Here is a 22495-nt window from a genome sequence, read left to right on the forward strand (position 1 = left end):
TAAATGCACCGACTCTGCTCCTCTGCGGACTGTCACACAAATGTTCAGATGGAGAGCAGCTTCTGTCCGCGGGCACTGAACTGCAGTTGTCTTCTCCAGGTTGGTACACCTGTTTTCATGATTCACGAGCTAGTTTTACAGAGTTTTTAAAAAGTACTTTCAACTTTTCCTCGCTTTCAACACTATCTGTAAACTAAACGAACACCTTTCACACGTGATGAAAGTGATGCTGACATAAAAGTGAGCAAAACGTCTGCGTGTCTGTGTGACATGCGAAAGTAACCTCTCGTGTGTATTCAGGCCAAGTGTTTGTTTCTATTTGCCTGTTATGCTACAGATTTATAATAGTCATGACTGGCTTGAATCTCACTGAGTTGACCAGTAAAACCATTAATAATGATTTTTTTAAAAAGTGCCCATAGATCCCATATTTAAGTGAAAGTAGCATCACAACAATGTAAAAAAAAAAATGCAAAATGCACATAAAGTACGCAAAGTACTCATTATGCAGCAGAATGGACTCTGTGTGTGTTATATTATGACATAGTACATTAATGGATTATCACTACTGATGCATTAACATGTAAGCAGCACTTAAATGTTGTAGCTAATTCAAGGAAGGGATTTTTCAAACTACCCTATATACACTACTGTGTATGTAGTAACTACAATGAAGCATATTTTATGAATTTATTTATGTAGCAAGGGCAGCAACTAACAATTATCTTCATTGTTGATTAATCTGCTGATTATTTTCATATCAAATAGTCTATAATATGTCAGAAAATGGTGAAAAAGGCCTGTTTCTTTTCTTAAGGATCATGGTAAAAAAAAAGCTTCAAATCCTCACGTTAGAGAAGCTGCAACCAGCATTTATTTGGCATTTTTGCTTAAAAAAAAAGACTTATATGCATAACTTGTAGCTGTCAAATAAATGTAGTGGATTTAAATGTATAATATGTCCATCCAGTATGTTATAGTGAACTATAAAGTAGCATACAGTGGAAATACCACTTCAAAATACATTGATTACATCTCGCCACTGCAAATAAACACAACAGACTGTTACAGAAACATTAAATCTTAACATATTACCTCTTTTCACTGCCCTAAATTCGTTTACCTGTTAAGCTAATTCATTGATGTAAGTTGCAGAGGGTCACATCCTTGTGTTTACTATGTGTTTACCTTTGAATGAGCGACCACTTCAGGGACACTTTGAGTGCTTTGGCGCTTGTCAAAGCCGCAGCTATAGTCAAAGGCTTCTGTCACACACACGGCCCTCCTGTCAATAACAACAAAGATCTCCCCGCCCTCCTCCTCTCTTGGCTACTTCAAAAGGCTCTGGTGCGCGCACACACACACACACACACACACACACACACACACCCACTCACACACTGAGCTTTGATGGTGCTCGGTACAGACAGTCAGGTGGGAGGCTCGTTTGACTTTGCCCTGCCTCATCAAAGGTTTGTGAAAGGTCTCTGACGTTGGCACACCGGTACGTGACCTTCCTTGTAATGTGTGTGTGTATATGTGTGTGTGTGTGTGTGTTTGTAGAGGGGTTTTGGTGGCATTTGAGTACCCATGGGTGGTTGCAGTAAAGTGAATATACCGCCTCAGATGGCACCCTGATGCCTGCACACATAAAACAGCACAATAAAGTGCTATTTAATCTTTCTGCCGCACTTAAAAAGATAAATAGCAACCGCAAGAACAGAAAATAAAGATATGACTGACTCTTCTTCTTTGGCCTCAATATAAACTAACAAAAAACAAACTCACATGAATAAAAAAAAATGAATATGAGAGCTTGTGTTACGTCCTCAGGTGTAGAGAAGCACTTAAGGCTTCATCAGCAGCTGATTTAAAGTGTTTAAAGCTGCTGTTCAGTCCAACAATCAAAGGCGTCCCAATGTAAAGATTAGCAGCTTGTTTTAACAATGACCCCTGTGTTAGTCGTGTCGAAATCCACTTACACCTAGTGTGCGCTTACATTATGAGGAAGAAAGAGGGCATAGACTGTGTAATCCCATTAGGACGTCACCACAGGCCTGATACTTATCATTACATCAGTTCAAAAGCTGCACAACATTCGGCGTCTTTTTCCTTTCACTACTTTTTTTTCACCTGTTTTGCATTCTGTTAAATTTCATGTTAACTCTTCTTAGCATCACGCATCAGAAACTTCCTGGTTAAATCAAACCTGCAAAAGAAAGCAGATGTAAGTTCATTTAAGGATAATTCAGTTATTTTATAACTTAAATTGTACACACGATGACAGCAACATCGCTAGAGCTGCGACGATTAGATGATTAACTGAGGAGTCGATTGATAGAAGATTATTGTTATACTGTTTTGATAATAATTAATCATTTTGAGTCTTTTTTTTTAAAGACAAAATGTCTCAAATGTGAATACTTTCTGGTTTCTTTAGTTTTCTATGACAGTAAACTGACTATCTTTGGGTTATGGATGGATTTTTTTTTACCATTTTTGGACATTTTATAGACCAAACGACTAACTGATTCATCAAGAAAATGATCAACAGATTAATCGATAGTGAAACTAATCCTCCAAACATCGCTACAACAAAGTCAGACAGAGCAAGAAACACGAGAGGTCGTAAACAAACGGAGAAAACGAAGACAAACAGTAAAATCCTTACATTTTAGTCGTGCTTTATTTAGGTTTTACCTCCAAATAAAGTGAACATCTGGATAAGCTGCTGGTTTGTTTACAACCTGTATGACTGTCGGACTGCTTGTGTTTCTTGTCCTTTCTTGACTTTTTAAGCGACGTTACAGTTTCCACATTATGTCATTATCCAATCATGTCTAAACCTCAGTCCACATCCTTAATATGCAGATTCATATGCAAGGCTTAAAGTCACATGTGTCAGGCTTCGGTATAACGTGCGCTCCCACTTCTGCAAAACATGTGATCGAGCAATTTAATCACAAACGTCAGAATAGGAAGCGTTTTTCTTGAAGATACAATCTGCCAGTTACAGATCATTTAATACAGGAACTAAACAAGAACTAAATCAATAAGTTGTTAATGTTTTGTGATGATTTTAATGGTTTGTTGACATTGACACAAAATATCGTGTGTGAATTTTTAATGTCAAAAATGATGCTATGGACCTTTAAATCAAGTAATCGGCAGTATTTAGGAAGGTGAGATGATGCTAAAATTGTCTTTTATACAGCAAAAGGGGAAAAAACCCACCAATGTATTAATTTAGTATTGATTACCTATTTATTAGCTGCTTTTTACCTTCATGTAGTTGATTCAGCACTAGTCGTTTTTCTTCTACCTGAAATTTCATCACCGTCACAGTGATCGACCTGAATACTGTTAACTTTAGTAATCTTTTCTCTGCTCTCTGCCCACCTTTTCAAAGAGCAGAAGCATGTTTTGTATTTGATGGTGTTTTTTTTCAAATTCTTGTTTGCAACAGCCCCACCTGTGAAGCTTCAAAAACGAAAAAAAAAAAAAATTTAAAACCGCCCAGAGAGAGAGGAAGTGTGGTTACATCGTGACTTAGGCACAGGAAGTTTTACTCATTGTATAACAGGTTCAAACTGCACAAGAGGCTGCAGGTCTGCACATTTTCATAAGTATGAATCTGTGTTGGTAGGAGGGGTGTATGTGTGGGTGTGTGTGGGTGTAAGAGTGTATGACAATTTTAAAAAAGAAATCAGGATAAGTATCAGTCTGTGTCTATATGTGCACCATTATATTCTGCAGAAGAGACTGATGCTATTTAAATTTAATGATTGAAATATGTATATAAATATGCAGAAAAAGGTGGGAACTACACATCACAATTTAGCATTTAGCTGATATGAGCAGTTTCACATTATATCTGTTTATTTAAATGGGACGTTACTGAGCTTACAGCTGTGTCCCAGTTGTTTACCACAAAGTAACTCTTAATGATGTTTTGGCTATAAATATGTAGGACATTACCAAATAATACTTCAACATGCTAGCAGGCAGACAAAAAAAAGCGCTTGATTTCTGAACATGATGCATCACACAACAGAAATAGAAGAGCTGCTCACAGCTGGAAAAAGTGAATAAGGTGTGAAGGGTTATACGGCGGCTCCGGCAACAGCTCATAAAACAAAAGAGGAACAAAGATGTTGGAAGTAACTAAGTCGATTTATTCCAATACTGTACTTATATACAGTACAACTTTGGTACTTAACCTGATTTATTTCCATTTTGAGAGACTTAACGCTTAAACTTCTCATTTCAGGGAGAAATAATGTACTTTTTACATCCATCTAATAGTAGTAGGTATGATTTCACTTGCAAAAACAAACAATAAGATCATAAAATATTGTTATAGTTTAAACTACCCAACAGCATTATAACATACTGTAGTCAGTCTTAATACATCACATTTACATTCATGCCCCTTCATACAGGCCCACATATACATAAATACACATGTACACATTCCCACATATAGTATATATACACACACACACACATATCTGTCCATAGTGTAGAATCTACAGTACCTACAATATTAAAATACTTAGTTTAACACTGAATTTAAATTTTGGATTGGATTTTCTTATGGATCTACAATAACACGCTGAATGTAGTGGAAAACATGTTCAGTAAAATCACTTATTTCCCACATGTTAAATGTTTGTTTTTGTGGTTTTGTTTTCATTTTGAGTTTCGGTTTTCAGCATTCAGAAGTTGACCAATCAGAGCAGAGTGGGCTCATTGGGAGGGGGGTCTTAAATGGACCTGCATGATACATCCCATTTAAAAACCAAGACAAGTTATGTAACATCAATAAATCATTTAAAACAAAATTATAGACTAACCCAGAAATAAATATCTACACCAAAAAAACCTAAATACAACAACACACGTCTTATTAAAGTGTTTTAAAGTGTTAAAGTAAAATTTCATGAATAACCTGTAACCTTGTACTCTAGATGACCTCGGACTGACCTCTAAAAGTAGGACATCAGTATCAGAAAAGGGGGTTTCTGGCTGCATGAAAGAGGTTAACTTTAATCATATGTACCGTCACTTTGGGACTTTTTACTCAGCCTTTAAAGGCTGCAACAGTTCCAGTTTATTGTCATCTGTTTTGGGATAACTGGACTTCTTGTACCTAAGCACTCAATTAAAAAAAACACAAAGACGGTAATTTCACCACAGAGTTTTAGTGTTGGATACCCTTTCACACTGACAAGAATTGAACTGTACAGGTCATAAAGTTGAGAATAATTCTGATCTTAATCTCCGAATTCTGACTTTAATCTCGGAAATTCTGACTTTAATCCCGGAAATTCTGACTTTAAACTCTGAATTCTGACTTTAATCTCGGAAAGTCTGACTTTAATCTCTGAACTATGACTTTATTCTCAGAATTCTGACATTTCTGAAATTAAACTTAATTATCATATAAACTTAGTCATAGTTTTTTTCTCAGAATTCTGACTTTAAATTTAGAACTCAAATACATTTTTAAAATATGGCCCTAATCCTCTTCCGTAATGAATACTCTTTTGAGCACAAAATATTGGTTTAAATGTCACCTACTGTCTACTTTTCTATGTTTGTCTCTCCACATGACACCACTGACTTGGGGTCATTGAGGGTCACCATAAAAAAGGTGACGTGCAGGGTTCGACAATGACCATGATGAGTATTGCGGACTAAGGCACATGCGGTCGTTTATTCCTGATCTGCGTTTAGTATTTCAGCTCTATTAATAGTCACCTCTCCAGCCACTGGGATTCACACACACACACACACAAACGCACAGCAGCGCACACAGCCCTCCGGCAGGACTCAAATATCACATCGACCGTCACTAAGTCGAAGACTCTGCTATCAGGTCTGCTGCAGTAGAAGCGGCAGGAGTTTATTTTTCTGGTTGATCACATAAAGCAAGTTGGAGAGATTTTTTTAGATTGTTTTGTTTTTAAAAGATGCTAAAAGCTGAATGTGACAGCTGGTGTTTACAAGTCCCAAAGGTATGGCTGATTTTATTTTTGTTGTGCTGAGGTTCAGAGTCTCCCTCTGTCCCCACAAAATAGACACTTAGCTTAAATTTTTTCTTGTCCAGGGACTCCATACGAGGAGGTTTTTTGTTGTTGATTTAGTTTTAAACCCTGCCAGCTGGAGCAGACAGAGTTTTGAGTTTGCAAGGAAACTCGCTCTCAGCATGCTCTTGTGGTTATGGTGTCACGGGTGATGAAATATCTCTCTTTTTCTTTATCTCTGTCTCTTCCTCTCACAGGTTGTTTAAGGCGTCAAGGGCGGAAAACAGCAAGCCTCCTCCCCTACTAGCCCTTCTTTCCTCTGGAGGAAAAAGGGGCAGTCGGCGTGTACTGCGGTGGAGGAAAGGAGGTGGTAGCGGTGGTGACAGTGACACCGGGGCTATCTCCGAAAATCTGAGAAATCTCATCTTGTGAATCTACTTCACAAAGAGGCATCATCGGGAGGTTTTCTGGATTTTGTTTGGATATTTGCGCGGGGCTCTGAGAGTGAAAACCTAGAGCCATGTCACCTTTCCTGCGGATTGGTTTCTCCAACTTCGAGATGGATCCGGGTTTGGCCTACCATGAAGAGGTGCTGAACCCCTACTGTGCTGTCTACATGAAGGAGGCCATCGACACAGGTTAGTGATTGTTTGGGTTGGTTAGATTAGTGGTTTTACTGATTAGGGCTGCAGCTAATGATTATCTATCCATTCAAAATTGTATCTATAACATATCAGTAAACAGAGAAAATGCCCATCACAGCTCAAGGTGTCGTCTTTGAATCTCAATATCCTTAAAGATGTTCAGTTTACATTGATATAAAACAGAAAAGAACAACAAATCATCAAATTTGAGAAGCTGCAAGCACTGAATGTTTGGTGTTTTCTCTAGCCAACTGACTTTAATGATCAATCAATCAGAATTGTTGGTGACTGACTTTCTGTCGGTCGACTCATCCATTAACTGACTAATTGTTTCCACACAACCAGTGATATCACGAGAGTTAAACCAGTATCTCAGCCTTTGTTGGCTTTTTATTGACAATCACATGTGGTTGTTGTGTTACTGTCATCCAGTTCTAATGTGGTGATAATTGATAACGTGTTTCCAATACATGCTTAGGGCAGAAATGATCAAGACGGTGCTCTCACTGTGTAGGAGAAAACTGAATGAATTAAATGCGGCATCTCTATACTTAAACACCAACACATGTTGATGAATATGTTTCTGTGAATATGTGAGGCGTCTCATGGTTTAAACTATTCAACATTCAATAGAAGGTGAATCAGCAGCTATTTTGGTAATTAATCGTTTGAGTCACCTTTCAAGCGAAAATCCCAAACATTCATTCATTGGTCTCAGCTTTTAATATGTGATGTTTTGCTGCTTTTCTTTGTTTTATATTATAGTAAACGTCATATTTTGGGGTTTTGGACTGTTGGTCAGACAAAACAAGCTATTTGAATATGACACATTGGGCTCTAGGAATTCTGATTGTGGTATTTTTCCACAATTTCTATGATCAGTTGTTGGAGAAAATAATCAATAGCTGCTAGTTTAAACTGATGAAGACAAAGAATACCATTTCATGTGGCAATACGGTTAATTTGTAACACTTTGGGCATCAAAATGGACAAACATAAAACAACAAATCCTACTAATTTCTACTAGTTTTAACACACTGATAACACACACACACACACACACACACACTTGTAATTCAACCCTAAATTTCAGTTCATGGAAACTTTTACATTTGTTCTTGTGAGCAACATATGATCACTGGGTCTTTCCTAGAAAAAAGAAATTCTTCAGTCACTCAGGAAATGATGCATTGTATGCTCAGTAAAGCAACAACTGGGGGTGTTGGGAATAAATATAGAAATGTAGAAGTACTATCTTTATTTTTGGAGTATGTCTGACAGTATGTCAGTAACAAATGCTAATAAAACAGGGGTTTGCAACAGTTGTGCAACAGCACTCTGCTTTAAATGTTGTCTTAGAATCAGCTATTTTCACTTTCACTTTTAAAGAACTTCAATGCTGATAGTCGTACTGTTGTAGTAGCTGTTCAAATTGGCTCCATACAGCTTGACTATTAGATGTTGAGAAATTCAGTACAGCATATGTGAGTGTTTCCATTACATGTAATTTTTTTTTTTTTTTTTTTTTGAATCAGCCTAAATATCCCTCAGTTTCTGCATTGCGGTTGTTGATTCACGTCCAATGTCACAACTTTGGGCAACTTCCCAGCTTGATAATGGACTCACACCAGATATCTTTGCTCTGCATCTGGCTATCTTTAACCACTGGTGAATATGAGTGCAGGATAGAGATAGAAACAGTGTCACTGTGAGGAAAGAGGGGGGCTCTGATGTTTCTTTTCCTCTTCTGTAAACCACCAGACTGGTGCTACGAGGGAGCAGAATGTGTGTGTTTCAAATTTGTTCGTTTTATTTTACTTTACCTCTGTTAAAAATCTTTTTCAAGCCTGAATGAGCAACAAAACACTGGAGACATTACTATTATAAGTTGATATGTTCACATTGAAACTGTCTTGATACATACATGCATTAAATGTCTCCAAAAATGAACAATTTTTAAGTGAAAATTTACAAACAACACTATATTTTCCCTCCTTTCTCCTTAATAGCACATAACTGTTCATCACATAAGATAAGCTTTGGTGGTTTCAGTGTTTATGATGGACACGATGCTCAGTGGTACCATGCTGAGCTTGTGAAATTAAGACCTGATGATGAGAATCTCTCAGGCTGGTAAAAACATTTTTAATAAAAAAAAAAAAAAAAGGATATATAACTCCCATCAGGCACTTTGGCTCAGAGGGTCTAATTTCATCTTCAAAGGAAAAGCTGTTTAAGAAGGCTTTCCATTACTACATTACATTTATTTGTAGTAGTCTACAAAGTTGAGTGTTCAGGCTCTTTTGGGGGATTTTTCTTTTCGAGTCTGCCAAGCACAAGTCGTATACAGAACTGCAACATTAAAGGCCCGGTGTCATTTCAGTTTCATGGTTTTCGGAGTCAAGACATCAAACTCAACTTGAAGGAAAGTGAAGTAAACCTGCTTTTAGTGTAAATAATTTTATTTTGTTGTTAATCAGTTGTCTGGTCTACAAAATAATCTAACATACATACTGGTTCTGTATAAAATGGCCAAAATAGCAGCAATGCCCATTATATATTAAGGTATCTAGTAGTTAATGTTTCACCACAGAGATTTTACAAGTGTTAGTAATTATAATAGTGATATTTATGACACTCACTAGTCATTTTGCTTCATCACTATCAGCTGTGGGGTCACGTGATGGTTATTTACACATCAATAAAATGTGGAGCATTGCATCGTGGGATTGTTGGCAGAAAGTAGTGTACATGCCATGGGCTTATTTCATGCTGTTAGGAAATTTATGAGGGCATTATACAGTGGATATATTTACACACTCAGCATTCAGACACTCAAATAAAATGGCAGAAAGTAAATGTAGTGCACTATATCGTAAATAGAGGGTGATTTCGACACAGCCATAGTCTTTGTTTGAGGAGGCCTTTTTTGTCAAATGTTGGCAAGGCCAATATTTCAGATGGCATTTTCTTATTGCAGAAATCTGTGTTATGTTGGCTGATAAGTAACAAGAAATTGCAGTTTAGAAATATCAAAGATAGTAAACAGATTTTACAGTCACAATTACATGCTGTATTTCATCCACCAAAGAGCAAGTTTGTTTTTCCAATTGTAAAATGTAACGCTCTGTACATCCTTATCAAATATGTTGATATATCATTATATATCATTTTTCAAACTCTCAAATATTGTTATTGACTTCAAAAATGCAGCATCAGTTGATGTGTGCTAATTGACGGCTTGTTTTCCTGACATCAAGATATCTTCCTGCACCAACAGATAAAAACGCTACATTCATGAAATATAGTGATGGATGGATGCAGCTGTACATTGTTAATTGTACAGACTGTAGACGTACAGTCATAACTTAGACATATTTCCGAGATTGTGATTATGAAAATGCTGCTAGCAACACCTACGGGAGCCTCAGGACTGACTGAAAATGACACCTGAGAGACGAATACTTAGCTTGTTCCTGATGAGTTAGGCCGGGCAAAACAAATAGAAATGAGCTGACATGATACACAAATAATATCAGACTGAACAATGAATAACTCAACTCAGTCCTGATTATCAGGTCACTGTAGCTGAACAAACAGTAACACAATCCTGTACATCAGCTCGTGCACTACAAGTAACGACGAATGTGTTTGTAACTGCTCATGTGTTTAACAGTTTCCTTTTTTTGTTCCTGCTCCCGTGTTGATGGAAAATCTTGTTAGACAGCTTGTCACAGTCAAACAGAGGGCCACTCTTGTTTAAGTTCCACTTTTATAATTGTATTCAAATTAAGCAAAAAAAAAAAATGCTGAGTAAAGGTTTTTCCAACTCAAATGCTGCTGATAGGATTGCTTTTTGTTTAGTAACTGGAGGCAATGTTTATATGTCTATATTTATATCTAAACTGGTTTAAAACTGCAATAACTAATGCAAAAATATCTTTTGATAACATCTTTAGTGCGTAAAAAAGGAAAGAACTGAGACACACGAGAGTACACCCAACTCTAAATGCCACCTGTGTACTTTTTCACAGAATAACACAGGAACTGAGTACTGAGCACTTGCTAAAACCAAAACATGCCACCTCTAACTCTGCACAACGTAGCTAGGAAACATCTTAAAAAAAAAAAACCTCACAAGTCTGGTGTGGCCTGTGCGTCTGGGGAGAAACGGACATATTTTCGTCTGTGGGTGCTTTAATCGGCACATACAGCAGCTGGCAGAGCCGATGGACAGGCAGGCGATGAGCCCATGATGGAGAAGAAGATCACTTTGGGAGTAAAAAGCTTAGTGGGCTTTATTGTTGAAACAGCATGATGGCATGTGGCTGTTATGTAAGTGGATATATGGGATGTTATTGCAGAGAAAAATCAGCAGATGTCAATTATGAAAGCCAGGAGGGTTTTTTTTTTCTCCTGCTAATGTGACCATTAGATGATAATCATAAAGATCTGCTGGCCAGGTGGTCAAATATTTAGTCTGTATGTTTAAAATCCTGCAATGAATACCTAATGTATTAACAACAACAGATGAGAAAAATATCTAAAGCTTGACCATGAACATGATATACTATTAACATACTTTAACTGAGACAAACGATAGATATCAGCTTCAGATGACAGCTTGGTGCCGTTAAAGAGCATCTAATCCCCTGCGAGGGATACACTATACATTCATCCTATTTGTCCAGATTTATTCCTGGTGTTGGTTTTCCAACACAGGCAGGAAATCTTCTCCATCATCCGGATGTTATTTATCAGGATAAGGCCAGAGATATTGTACATTTTTGTTGGTGTCAACAAATCTCATGAAACCTGCAAAACCATCAATATGACGGTCCGTCTCTCAGTACTTTACAACCTCTCTAACCAGGCCCGCTGTTTCTTAAAAAACAGGTCATGAATGTATGGTTTCATTTTTACAGAATACCATACCGTAAGCATCTTCTATAAATGACAAATGAGCACTCTTCAGTTCAGATAAAAATGGAAACAGCAGTAGTGGTCTTGGCACTATTTATATACCCCACTAGAAGCTGAGAAGATATTTAATGTGATGACGCAGAGGGTTTCTAGGTATTGAAGTGAAAGTCAAAGTGAAAACTGCCCTGTGTGTGGCTTTAGTTTCATCTTCGCCTGTAGCAAGTAAAGAGCCTGCCAATACACGAGTGTCTTTTCTCATTATTGCATGTGTTTTTCTCTCCAGAGAAAGGCCAAGTGTACAAGCAGAAGAAGCCCACCATGTACCCGCCGTGGAGCACCACGTTCGATGCCCATGTGCACCGTGGTCGTATCATGCACGTGATGGTGAAGGACCGGACAGCGGAGCTTAAGTCCGAGGCCACGGTGGCTCTGGACTCGCTGGCGACACGTTGCAAGAAGGAGAACGGCAAGCTGGAGATCTGGGTTAGTGCAGTACTAACCGGCTGTTTGGATACTTTGGCAATATCCAGATGGTCTGACTCACTTTAAGGTTAAAGTGTTTAAAGTGATAATCCTCCTTTTAGCCATTAAAAAGACAGCAGTGTCCCTATTTTTGTTGCTGAGCATCATCACTTGCACCCCGAAGATGATATAACAGGATCTGATGTAGACCAGATATGAGTTTACATCACTGTAAACCAGAATCTTGTGAATTTTTTATGTAATTATTACAATAAAACAGGAGTTATATAATGTGTACAAAATAATTATTTCACAACGTTATTATGAAGGATAAATTTACATCGGCTATGTAAAGATCAATAATTACAAGACCACAAGTCATAAAAGTGATTATCAGACCTTCAAACTCATTGCCTTTGGGATTAAATTTGATGTTTTGAATAAAATACATGAAACCCGTGTTAGCTTACAAGTCACCAACAACATTAAGAAAACAAAACCTTCATCTTAAAGTGCACAAGAATGCCTCACTTACATGTTAAGATTGTAAAAATTGGAATATCCTGGTGACCTGCTAGAGGTTTAACATCTAGACCATATAACAAGTAATCCTCTCTCTATATACTCTAATTTCCTGTTATCTCATTATTGTATGTCATTGAATAGAGGCAACGATGCCCTAAAAAGCATATAAAAGCACTTACAATTTTGTAAATATTTAATAACGGCGGGATGCCAACAGACCCTCCTACAGAACTATCAGATCTTGACACATTTTTCATTCCTCCTGAATTAAATCCACATTATATTAAGGTCATGGAGGCTATCACTGCTCATGCTGATTAAACTGTTCTTCCTTAATATATTTCACATTAACATAAAGAGTTTTTTTCCTCTAGAAAGACTTGTCTCTCCTACCAAACAATGGATGAGACAAATCAAATACATACTGGGAGTGAATTTCCTCCCCAGTATGATTTGTATGAGCCAGCCAGTCTGCCGCTCTCCGTCATACAGTGAATGCATCATCATCTTGAACTCACATCCTTCCCTTTTCTTTCTAAATGCTTTTTAAAATGAGTTTCTCAGTAATTTCTTACATCATTCTGTTTTTTATTTATGTCTCAGCTGGACCTGAAGCCACAGGGACGCCTGCTGATGGAGGCCAGATATTACCTGGAGAAAAGCGGTGAGTGGTTTAAACCTTCATAACTTAACCTGCTGCCAGTTATAGTTATATAAATCCATATTATACTGTGACACACAGGGCTTCTCAGTTACCAAGAATAAAAAGATCTTTGAAGTGAAAGTCAGAGATAATGATGTGTTACTGTGTTGTTAAGATTATTAAAAAATGTATTTAGCTCATCTTTTATATTTCTGCATCTCCAGGAGATTATTTGTCTACCACCAAACCCTGTTTCATTTATTCCAATCTGTTGCTGCCAAAAATGGGAAATTGCATCACTTACTGTGCAACGTATTATATTTTCTGGCAAAAGTTGTCAAAATCTGCCAGATTATTATGTTACAGAAAGTCATGACAGAGAGCGAAAAAACATTTATACTGTAAGTTTAGCCACTTTCAGTCCTTCCTTCTTCAATTTATTTTCTTTTAATTGCTTTTCTACCTTGTAACGTGGGATATTCTTGGATTTTTTATTATCTATGGGGTTGAAAAGTTCAAATACTGCATAAAGATGATGAATATAATTATAAAATACTTGCTGTAATTAGTTTCTATCCTAAACTGTTGGTGCAGCCCTTCAAAATCCTGTATTGCTGGCGGCCTTGTTTGTTTTAATGAGCCTTAATCTTCCCTTCCTAATTACATTTTCTTAAACTAAAAATAGGAGTTTTGACCCTCTGCCCCCCTGCTGGTGCTAAGTGCTGCAAGTGGATATGTGAGCGCATTGTGTTAGATCCTTTTCACCGGTGCTTTCCTGACATTAACACCGTGCCAAGGGCCTGGCAAGTCAGAGAGAGCTAATAACAAAAAAGTCCTCTCATGTTTCTATAAATACACCTAGTAAATAGGAAATCCCTGCTCAGAACAACAGGTGGTATGGCAACTGGTGCATAGAGACAATTTGATCTGTACAACTTCCTCTTTAACACACACACACATCATATACTGTATATGAACAACTTATCAATACACATCAAACTGTATTACTCCTTTCTAAAGACTAACTAAAGGAATAGTTTTGTGAAATTTGCTTAATTTATTTTCTCTTCAAGAGTTAGATGAGAAGACTGTTTATGCACGGGTTAAACAAATGAGTAACGACACATTAATTAGGGAGCTTTTGATGCAGGCTAGCTGTTTGCACCTGCATCAAGTCTTTATGCAAAACTAGACTTAACACATCCTGACTCCAGCTCTGTACTTAAAGCACTGACATAAGATTGATATTGATCTTCTCATCTCACTAGCTAAAAGAAAGCAAATATGTGTATTTCCCAGAGTGTTCCTATTCCTATAATTTAATGCAGATGTTACCAATTGGTCAATCAACAAAAAGTTACTTGCCATCAAAAATCATTAAAGTTAAAGCTGCATTTTCTATTGCTATAGTAAACTAGGGCCAGCTATTTACTGGCAACACATTTTTTTTCTTTTTAACACAAACAACTGTCCCATTCCTGCTAGTTGAGATGATATAGATTATCACTTTGATCAAAATGAAACTTCTCGATGTTCAAAAGGTGAGAAATCGAAACTTATGAGTGAAATTCGAACCATCTTCACAGCAGTGAGTGATCACTCTGTCCAGAAAAGGTTGAGCTCATCAGCAAATGTATCTTTTGCATCTATTTTCCTGTTGGTTCTAAAGAGTGTGATGTGTTTTCAGATGCGACAGGGCACACTGAGGGAGACCCGGAGTCCGAACAGGAGAGGGAGGGTCTGTTCGCTCTCCATCACCGCCGTGGTGCCATCAAACAGGCCAAAGTTCATGTTGTCAAGTGTCATGAATTCAGTGCAACGTTCTTCCCTCAACCGACCTTCTGCTCTGTGTGCAAAGAGTTTGTCTGGTAAGCAACCGACCGACATATTTTTGAACTGCCATATTAGTCATTTCTTTATGATCATGAGTCATTTCACCTGTTTTTTCTCCACCACAGGGGTCTTAACAAGCAGGGTTATCAGTGCAGACGTAAGTGTCGGATTGCTTTCCTGTGAAGTTGTGAATGGCCAAGTTTGATACCATCAAACCACCTCCATCTGTCTCATCCTGTCCTCTTTGTGTCTTTCAGAGTGCAATGCAGCTATCCACAAAAAATGCATAGACAAAGTTATTGCCAAATGCACTGGCTCAGCCATCAATAGCAAAGAAACGATGGTAAGTATTTGCTTCACATTCGTTCTTAGACTCACTGATTCACGTAAAATGCTCTATGACTCTTTCTTCCCAGCAGAGTCAGAAAAATTTAGATGTCACAACAGTAATACAGTGCTGGAGGTGTAAAAGATTTGTAAACTTGTGGTTATAATGCTTACTAATCAAATAGTCACCTCACACAGAAGTATCATTACGCCAAACATTCTCATCTCGTCTCATTTGCCACTTTTATCTTCTTGCTCGTTTCACTTCCTCCTCAGCCAGATGCCTGCTGAGATCATGTGCATGAAACCATGTTGTAATACATAGCATAAAGTACACACCTGACACCCACTGTTTGGTTCCAGGAAGTGCTTTTACTGCAGTTTACTAAAGCAGGGCTTCCTTGATAAGCTGTGCAACGTGTCTTGTGTGTCTGTTGCAGATCCACAAGGAACGCTTCAAGATTGACATGCCCCACAGGTTCAAAGTCTACAACTACAAAAGCCCCACCTTCTGTGAACACTGTGGGACTCTGCTGTGGGGGCTGGCCAAGCAGGGGCTCAAATGTGAGGGTGAGAGGGGAGAGTTTTACAATTTCTGGGGTTTTATGCATTTTGTGTTTGGAAGAAATTTGAGCAAACCAATCAAGGGCTACATAAAAGGCCAACAAAAGATAAACAAGGAGCTTCTTTAACTGTAAAACATGCAAAGATATTCCACAAATATAGACCTGGAAATGTGTATATTGTGTCCCCTTTTAAAGAAGCGAGTGAGTGAAGCACCATAGCCTAAAAGAAACTGTTGCCATGAGGGACAAGCTCTGGATTTTGCTGTCTAAATGCCAGCTCGGCTTATGTGCAAAAAAATAAACACAGCAGATGGCTGCAACCATGTAAAATCACTGGCTCAGAACAGCTACACACAACAAGTATAGTATCAGATATTTTACATATTAGTTAATCGACAATATGACATGATATACTACACCATAAAACAGCTGACACAGCTGCAGATATTGAGACATTTCCGGTGGGCTATCATATTTATTGCATGTGTTAGTCCCTCGACCCAAAACAAACTGCAGCTGCCACAGCTGGAGGCAAATGCAGCATTCCATATCGAATGGATGAAATTTCCGATGCAAGCCCACACACTGATGCAGTCTATGTGTGCGTGAGGCTTTGGGGTCAACATATGTTGTCTGATGTAGTGTTTAGTGTATACTCTATGTGATGAGTACATGCAACAACACAGGGGGAAAATCTCTACAACAAAATCAGAAACAAAGTAATTTCCTTAGTAAAAAAATGAGACAATGCAACGGCCAAATACGAGAATAATATTCTTTATCTTGCTTTATCTTGCATACAAGTGGCTTAACTTCCATTTTTAGAAAGTATTGTTGCCTTATCATGTGTGAAAATATGTAAGTGTACAGTCAGTGGCGTGTTATTACCTGATAAACTACGGTGATTCTGTCTTTTCTATGCAGAATGCTGCATGAACGTCCACCACAAATGTCAGAAGAAAGTAGCCAACCTCTGTGGGGTCAACCAAAAACTGATGGCTGAAGCTTTGGCCATCATCGAGAGCAAACAGCAGGTCCGACAATCAATGTTCTTCACAATAAAAATACTTAAAACTGTGTAGATTTATGAGAAAATGTTTTAGTGAAAACTTTGACCTTTGATACTGTATGGTGGAGTGTCTTTTCTTTATCAACCCTCACCTTACCTCACCTTGGACTGCTGACACACCTAAAAAACGTTTGGGTAGTATTTACTTACCTTAAACAACACTTAAAATATCTCAATCCAAGCACAAACCCTTTAATATAGCCTAAGGATCTTTTAAATTGAGTCTCTTGAATCAGTCAGTCTGTTTTGGATCCATTTCACCTGTTTTACCCTTTAAATTTGAGTGTCCGTTTCACTTTCATTCTAAACTTACAAGGGTTTTAAGGTGTTTAAGATCTTCTGTTTTCTATTGACAGATTTTGAGTGTGTCAACATGGTTTAAATGCTATTTTTAGAGGCTTTTACACCTGCTTAAAAATCCTTAAGTCCATTAAAAAATGGTCAACAGAATTTGAACCCCAAAACCTCATAGCGTACCTTTGATCTCTAGGCCCGAAGCACCAGAGACAATGAAATCATTGGTCGAGAGGGTCCAGTAGGTGTTGGCCAGGCAGGGGTGGTCCGGGCTCCGTCTGGGTTAATTATGGGTTTACCAGCAACAGCTACACCTGCACCTGCAAGTAAAGGTACACAACCCTTTAAAATTTGTATTTGTCAACAAGCCAATCTTTTCTTCTTTATAGTTTTGTAACATCATGCATTTGCTTCTCATTCCTTTGACCTGACCTGCAGATGTGCAAGGTATTTCATGGGAGGGACCAAGAGACAGGTCGGTCACTGGGGCGTTGATGGAGGAAGAGCCTCTGTACGCTGTTCCGAGGAAGGATCACCAACCCAAATTTACCATCGAAGACTTCGTCTTGCATAAGATGCTCGGGAAAGGCAGCTTTGGCAAGGTACTGGAGATGATGAGATTCAAAAAAGCAAAGCAAATAAATAACATGATTAATGATCTTAACTGCAAACTATTTTGGCTTCACACAGGTCTTGCTTTACTGTATTGCCTATTATCAATTGTAAGTTATAAAATGTGTTTATAAGTGTACAAATAAGAAGCACAAATGCAGGGTGTGCCAATTTTGCCAATTCACAGTAAGAGATTTATTGAGTAAATGTGTAAATGTGTGTCTGTCAACATTTAAGATGGAAGAATAGTGACATAAAACCACAAGGTTCCACATGAATATACGAGCAGAATGGTATCAGTTATGGACGAGGGCAAAGAGAAGTGGGATACAGCACTGATGAGAAGGACGAGATGATTCCAGCAGTCATACAAAACCCCTTATAGTCACAATATGTTTCTTAATTCTTGTAGTGAGTGTTAGATAATACCTTTAGAAAAAGAGTTTTTCCTTTGGTTTGTCATCAAAGCATGATATTTTAGTCGTTCTCATAAACATGCAGCCGTCAGCACATTGAGGTTTGTGGTCACACTTGTTCATGCAGCCAGTTTCCACAGAAAACCTGACTTTGTCTCATTTTGATGTCAGTAGTACCAAAGTGCTCGCAAGAGAAACGGCATGAGAGAGGGGGGTGTTAGACATGGGTGGGCAGCACGCAAAAAAAAAAATAAACTGCTGTTTTTCCAGGTGTTCTTAGCCGAGTTGAAAAAGAGTGGGCAGTTTTTTGCGGTGAAGGCTCTGAAGAAGGACGTGGTTTTGATGGACGATGATGTCGAGTGCACTATGGTGGAGAGGAGGGTCCTCTCTTTGGCCTGGGAAAATCCCTTCCTCACGCACCTTTACTGCACCTTCCAGACCAAGGTTAAAACCCACTTCAATACACATCCGCAGTGTTCACTTCAACCTTCCTTTAGCAAACTCCACTGAACTCTCTGCATTTTTGTGTCCAGGAGAATCTGTTCTTTGTGATGGAGTATCTGAACGGAGGCGATCTCATGTTCCACATCCAGAACTGCCACAAGTTTGACTCGCACAGATCTACGTACGTATCAACAGATTTTTAGAATTATTTGTCCTTATTTGTCCAAGTATTAAATCTAAGAAGGTCATGTCAATACTAAGGCCTCTAGTTTCACAGCGGTACAGGGTGGTGCTTTGCGTTGGGGGAAAACCCAGGGGTGGTATGTGTAAAGCTGGTGGGCAAAGGTGGAGCTAATTCAAAATTAGCCTGACCTTCATCTAAGTTTAACAGACCTTTATCTGAAAAAAATTAGTTTAACATTCAGATCCATCAGCCTCCAGACAAACATACAGTATTTATCTACAGCTGTGACAGAAATCTGAGGCGAAACTCTCGATCTATCGTCTTAAAAAAAGGAAAAGGAAAAAGTTTTCATCACGCCGTCTTAGTATCTCATTTCATTATTTAACCAGTTCCAATTCCATGTGCATAAAAACAAGCCTAAAAATGAAATTTGTTATTGATTAAATATATTTCATGAAGGAATGTTATTCAGCAGGAGTGAATGAAAAGTTTAGACACACAACTGCAGCTTTTTGCTGTTTGGGTATAATACAGTCATGAGTATCATGTTTCCTCTTTTCATTCAAGTCAGATGAGTCACCGAGTAAGCATCTTTGTTGACTCAGTTTCCATATTTGCAGTGCCTTCTGTTACTCTGTTCTTCCATTTTAATTTCCAATACAAGTTAAGAAAAAAGATAATTTAAATAACCAACCAATCTGCTTTCCTCCTTTCCTCAACGTTACTCCCTTGTTGTAGACAATTGGTAAAGACGAAGGAGAGATTAAACAAGCAGGGGGAAAGTAGCAACTTGTTATAAAAATTATGATTACACTGTGTGTATAAGTGTTACTATTTTATCTAGATCATTATGAATTGCTCCTGTCTTGCACTGCAAATCTGCAACATCAGCAGATTCATCAGCTAAGGTTACAGGAAGTTCAGCAACATATTTGTTAAGAAGGAAGATGTAGAAATTAAAATTCGTTCGAGAAAGGGTGAGGCATGTCATCTGGAGGTCAGTTGGGCAGGATGGCTCCTGGACAGGAGAACTGAAAACAGACATGACGTTATCTAGAAGTCTGTATTTGATAGACTTGTACAATGTAAATGACAGCTGTTGGAATTTGTAACACCCACTTAAGTTGTATAAAACCCTATTATAAGCCCTCCACTGGTAGCCTTTTTCCTTGTAACCTCATCCTGTGTGTTGCACTGCGAAACGCTCCTTCTTGTACAAGAAAATAAATTCTGTTAAATTTTGATACTTCGGCTCCGGTCTCTATTGTTTAATGGTCATTACAAAGAAATTCTTTTAACACATCATCCATTCAATTCATTTTTTTCTTTCTCTCTTCCTCTTTGTGTCTTCCTGCAGCTTCTACGCAGCTGAGATCATCTGTGGGCTTCAGTTCCTGCACTCCAAAGGAATCATTTACAGGTAGAGAGTCTCAGCCTTAAATGAGACACAGGACTTGAATGGGTGGAACACAAAATTGCCAAACTGGAAACAGCTTTCTGTGATTTTCCTCTCTCTTGTGTTTGTCCTCCTGCTCCTCTGTAGGGATCTGAAGCTGGATAATGTGCTGTTGGACTCTGAGGGCCATATAAAGATAGCGGACTTTGGCATGTGTAAGGAGAACATGCAGCTCGACTTGCGGACCTCCACCTTCTGTGGGACACCCGACTACATCGCCCCTGAGGTGACCTACATGTTATAATAGAAACACACATTTCTATTTATACAACATTGTGGATTTAAGGGTAAATCAACACTAAATCAGACAGGGTAGAGAAATGCTGTTGCACTAACGTCTATGGGCCCCAAACAGTGATGTCACAGAAGATGTTTTACCTTTGACAGATGATGGAAAACACCTGCTGTATGAGCTGCCAATCCTTTTTCTTGTTACGGTCATATGATACTGTAGATATCTGTTGCAGAAAGAAAATACTGACACATTTAACAAGTTTATAATGTTTAACTCAAGTTATAGCCTTTGGAAAGTTGTATGTAATAACTTGGCACAATAGACTTGTTCCTCAGCAGATATTTCATAATGTCATGGCAGGAAAAGAACAGGTGTAAATAATAACATTAATGATGGCTCCAGTGCTCCAGTAAGCCATGCCAATGAGCCATCATGGACAGTACACGGGATATAAAGGAATGCAATCATCATTAATGTTATTAATAACACCTTTCTGCCCTTCATGTCAAATAGTCTGCCGTAGCAGAAGTATAGCAGGACCCTGGTGAGAACTGACAACAGCAATCTCTTGCCAATAATCAGATCACAGTGCATCAAGAACATGTGTGGAACGTTAAATACGCGGTTTTTATTGTTTGTGTTCATTATAAACAAAAAAAACCCACATAATCTCCTGTACAGCACTACAGTATCACATCTGTAAAAAGTGCATCATAGATCAGAATACTGTGGGAATGTGTACGTTTTCACTTCCTGCAGAAGTTAACTACAACACTAGTGGCCTAAAATTTAAATTGTGACATTTTACAACAAACAAAGCCATTACATAAGTTTTGTTAAATAAAACCAGGAACAGGTACTTTGTAAATTAAGTTAAAGTTGAGGTTTGTGGTTCGATCACTGAGTCCTCCTGGCCACATATCAAAATGGCCTTGAGCAAGACACTGAACCCCAAATAGCTCCTGATTGGTGTATATGTCAGGGAAAAACAGTGCAAGTTGCTGTAGATAAAAGTTAAATGGTTGTAATGTCCTTTAATGCAATGTTATGTTGGCATTAATCTCAAACTACTGTAGAGCTGAGGCTGATGGGACTTCAGTAATTCATTTTAGAGGTAGTTATTAATCACACTCCATAGATATGTTGAGATATTTCAATTTGGACTAAAGTGTTGGACCAGTAGACCCTTTTCATGGCAGACATTTTGTCTTGTGTAACTGATACCATTAACAATGGTTTCATTCCATTAATTGGCCCAGTAAGCCATGTACTGTAAGTCATGCACAATACCAGCTTTGGAACTGACACACCTATAGCAAGCACAGCTATCATTAACATGCTTTTCTGGCTTTGACAAATCAACCTGTCTGCCGTGAAAAGGGTCTGTTGTCTCCCTAAACTCAAACTGCTAGCATGGCTGAAACTGATCTAACAGGTTATAGATACCTTCAGGAAAGAAAAATATATTAGTTCTATATCTAACATCTATCTATTGTTTGTTAGATCCTTCTGGGTCAGAAGTACAACAGCTCAGTGGACTGGTGGTCGTTCGGAGTGCTGCTTTACGAGATGCTGATCGGTCAGTCTCCGTTCCACGGCCGAGATGAAGAGGAGCTGTTTCAGTCCATACGAACCGACAACCCTGTTTATCCTCGCTGGCTGACCAAAGACGCCAAGGACATTCTGGTCAAGGTTGGTGGTTGGTTAGTGTGTTTAGATGGTTGACTGCTCAGCGGTATTAGAGGTACTAAATTCATTAATCCCTCCACGAGGTAATCTATAATTCAGTTTTTTGGGAATAACCTAACCGGTCAGTTAAACGCTGTTCTAGTG

At 38.3% G+C, this 22495-nt stretch overlaps 1 protein-coding gene and 2 long non-coding RNA genes across 9 annotated transcripts in view; 1 reads left to right on the forward strand and 2 right to left on the reverse strand.

Annotated features, from left to right (window-relative positions):
- Positions 1 to 17831, reverse strand: part of LOC122975389 — a 63233-nt gene extending 45402 nt beyond the window's left edge. For all 5 annotated transcript variants that reach the window (XR_006400653.1, XR_006400652.1, XR_006400651.1 and 2 more), the window contains exons 1-2: positions 17748 to 17831; positions 17499 to 17635 (exon numbers count right to left, since the gene is read on the reverse strand). This is a non-coding gene — a long non-coding RNA (uncharacterized LOC122975389). The remainder of the gene's footprint in view (positions 1 to 17498; positions 17636 to 17747) is intronic.
- prkcq (protein kinase C, theta) overlaps positions 1 to 22495 on the forward strand; it is a 26003-nt gene continuing 3508 nt past the window's right edge. The window contains exons 1-16 of one of the 2 annotated variants that reach the window (XM_044343809.1): positions 1 to 99; positions 6287 to 6667; positions 11880 to 12079; positions 13187 to 13247; positions 14914 to 15094; positions 15185 to 15216; positions 15317 to 15402; positions 15827 to 15956; positions 16877 to 16986; positions 17512 to 17647; positions 17754 to 17917; positions 18614 to 18787; positions 18877 to 18968; positions 20329 to 20391; positions 20515 to 20653; positions 22166 to 22354. In XM_044343809.1, coding sequence (XP_044199744.1) covers positions 6550 to 6667; positions 11880 to 12079; positions 13187 to 13247; positions 14914 to 15094; positions 15185 to 15216; positions 15317 to 15402; positions 15827 to 15956; positions 16877 to 16986; positions 17512 to 17647; positions 17754 to 17917; positions 18614 to 18787; positions 18877 to 18968; positions 20329 to 20391; positions 20515 to 20653; positions 22166 to 22354 — 1875 coding nt within the window. In that variant the 5' untranslated portion in view covers positions 1 to 99; positions 6287 to 6549. Of the gene's footprint in view, positions 100 to 4279; positions 6021 to 6286; positions 6668 to 11879; positions 12080 to 13186; positions 13248 to 14913; positions 15095 to 15184; positions 15217 to 15316; positions 15403 to 15826; positions 15957 to 16876; positions 16987 to 17511; positions 17648 to 17753; positions 17918 to 18613; positions 18788 to 18876; positions 18969 to 20328; positions 20392 to 20514; positions 20654 to 22165; positions 22355 to 22495 lie in introns of those variants that run through there. The other variant, XM_044343810.1, reaches the window with a different exon arrangement.
- The window catches only part of LOC122975388, an 11723-nt gene continuing 7061 nt past the window's right edge, over positions 17834 to 22495 (reverse strand). Inside the window, exons 2-3 of one of the 2 annotated variants that reach the window (XR_006400648.1) lie at positions 20806 to 20885; positions 17834 to 17920 (exon numbers count right to left, since the gene is read on the reverse strand). This is a non-coding gene — a long non-coding RNA (uncharacterized LOC122975388). Of the gene's footprint in view, positions 17921 to 20566; positions 20659 to 20805; positions 20886 to 22495 lie in introns of those variants that run through there. The other variant, XR_006400647.1, reaches the window with a different exon arrangement.

This window comes from Thunnus albacares, chromosome 23 (genome assembly GCF_914725855.1).
Source record: "Thunnus albacares chromosome 23, fThuAlb1.1, whole genome shotgun sequence".
In the NCBI taxonomy this organism is placed as follows: domain Eukaryota; kingdom Metazoa; phylum Chordata; class Actinopteri; order Scombriformes; family Scombridae; genus Thunnus; species Thunnus albacares.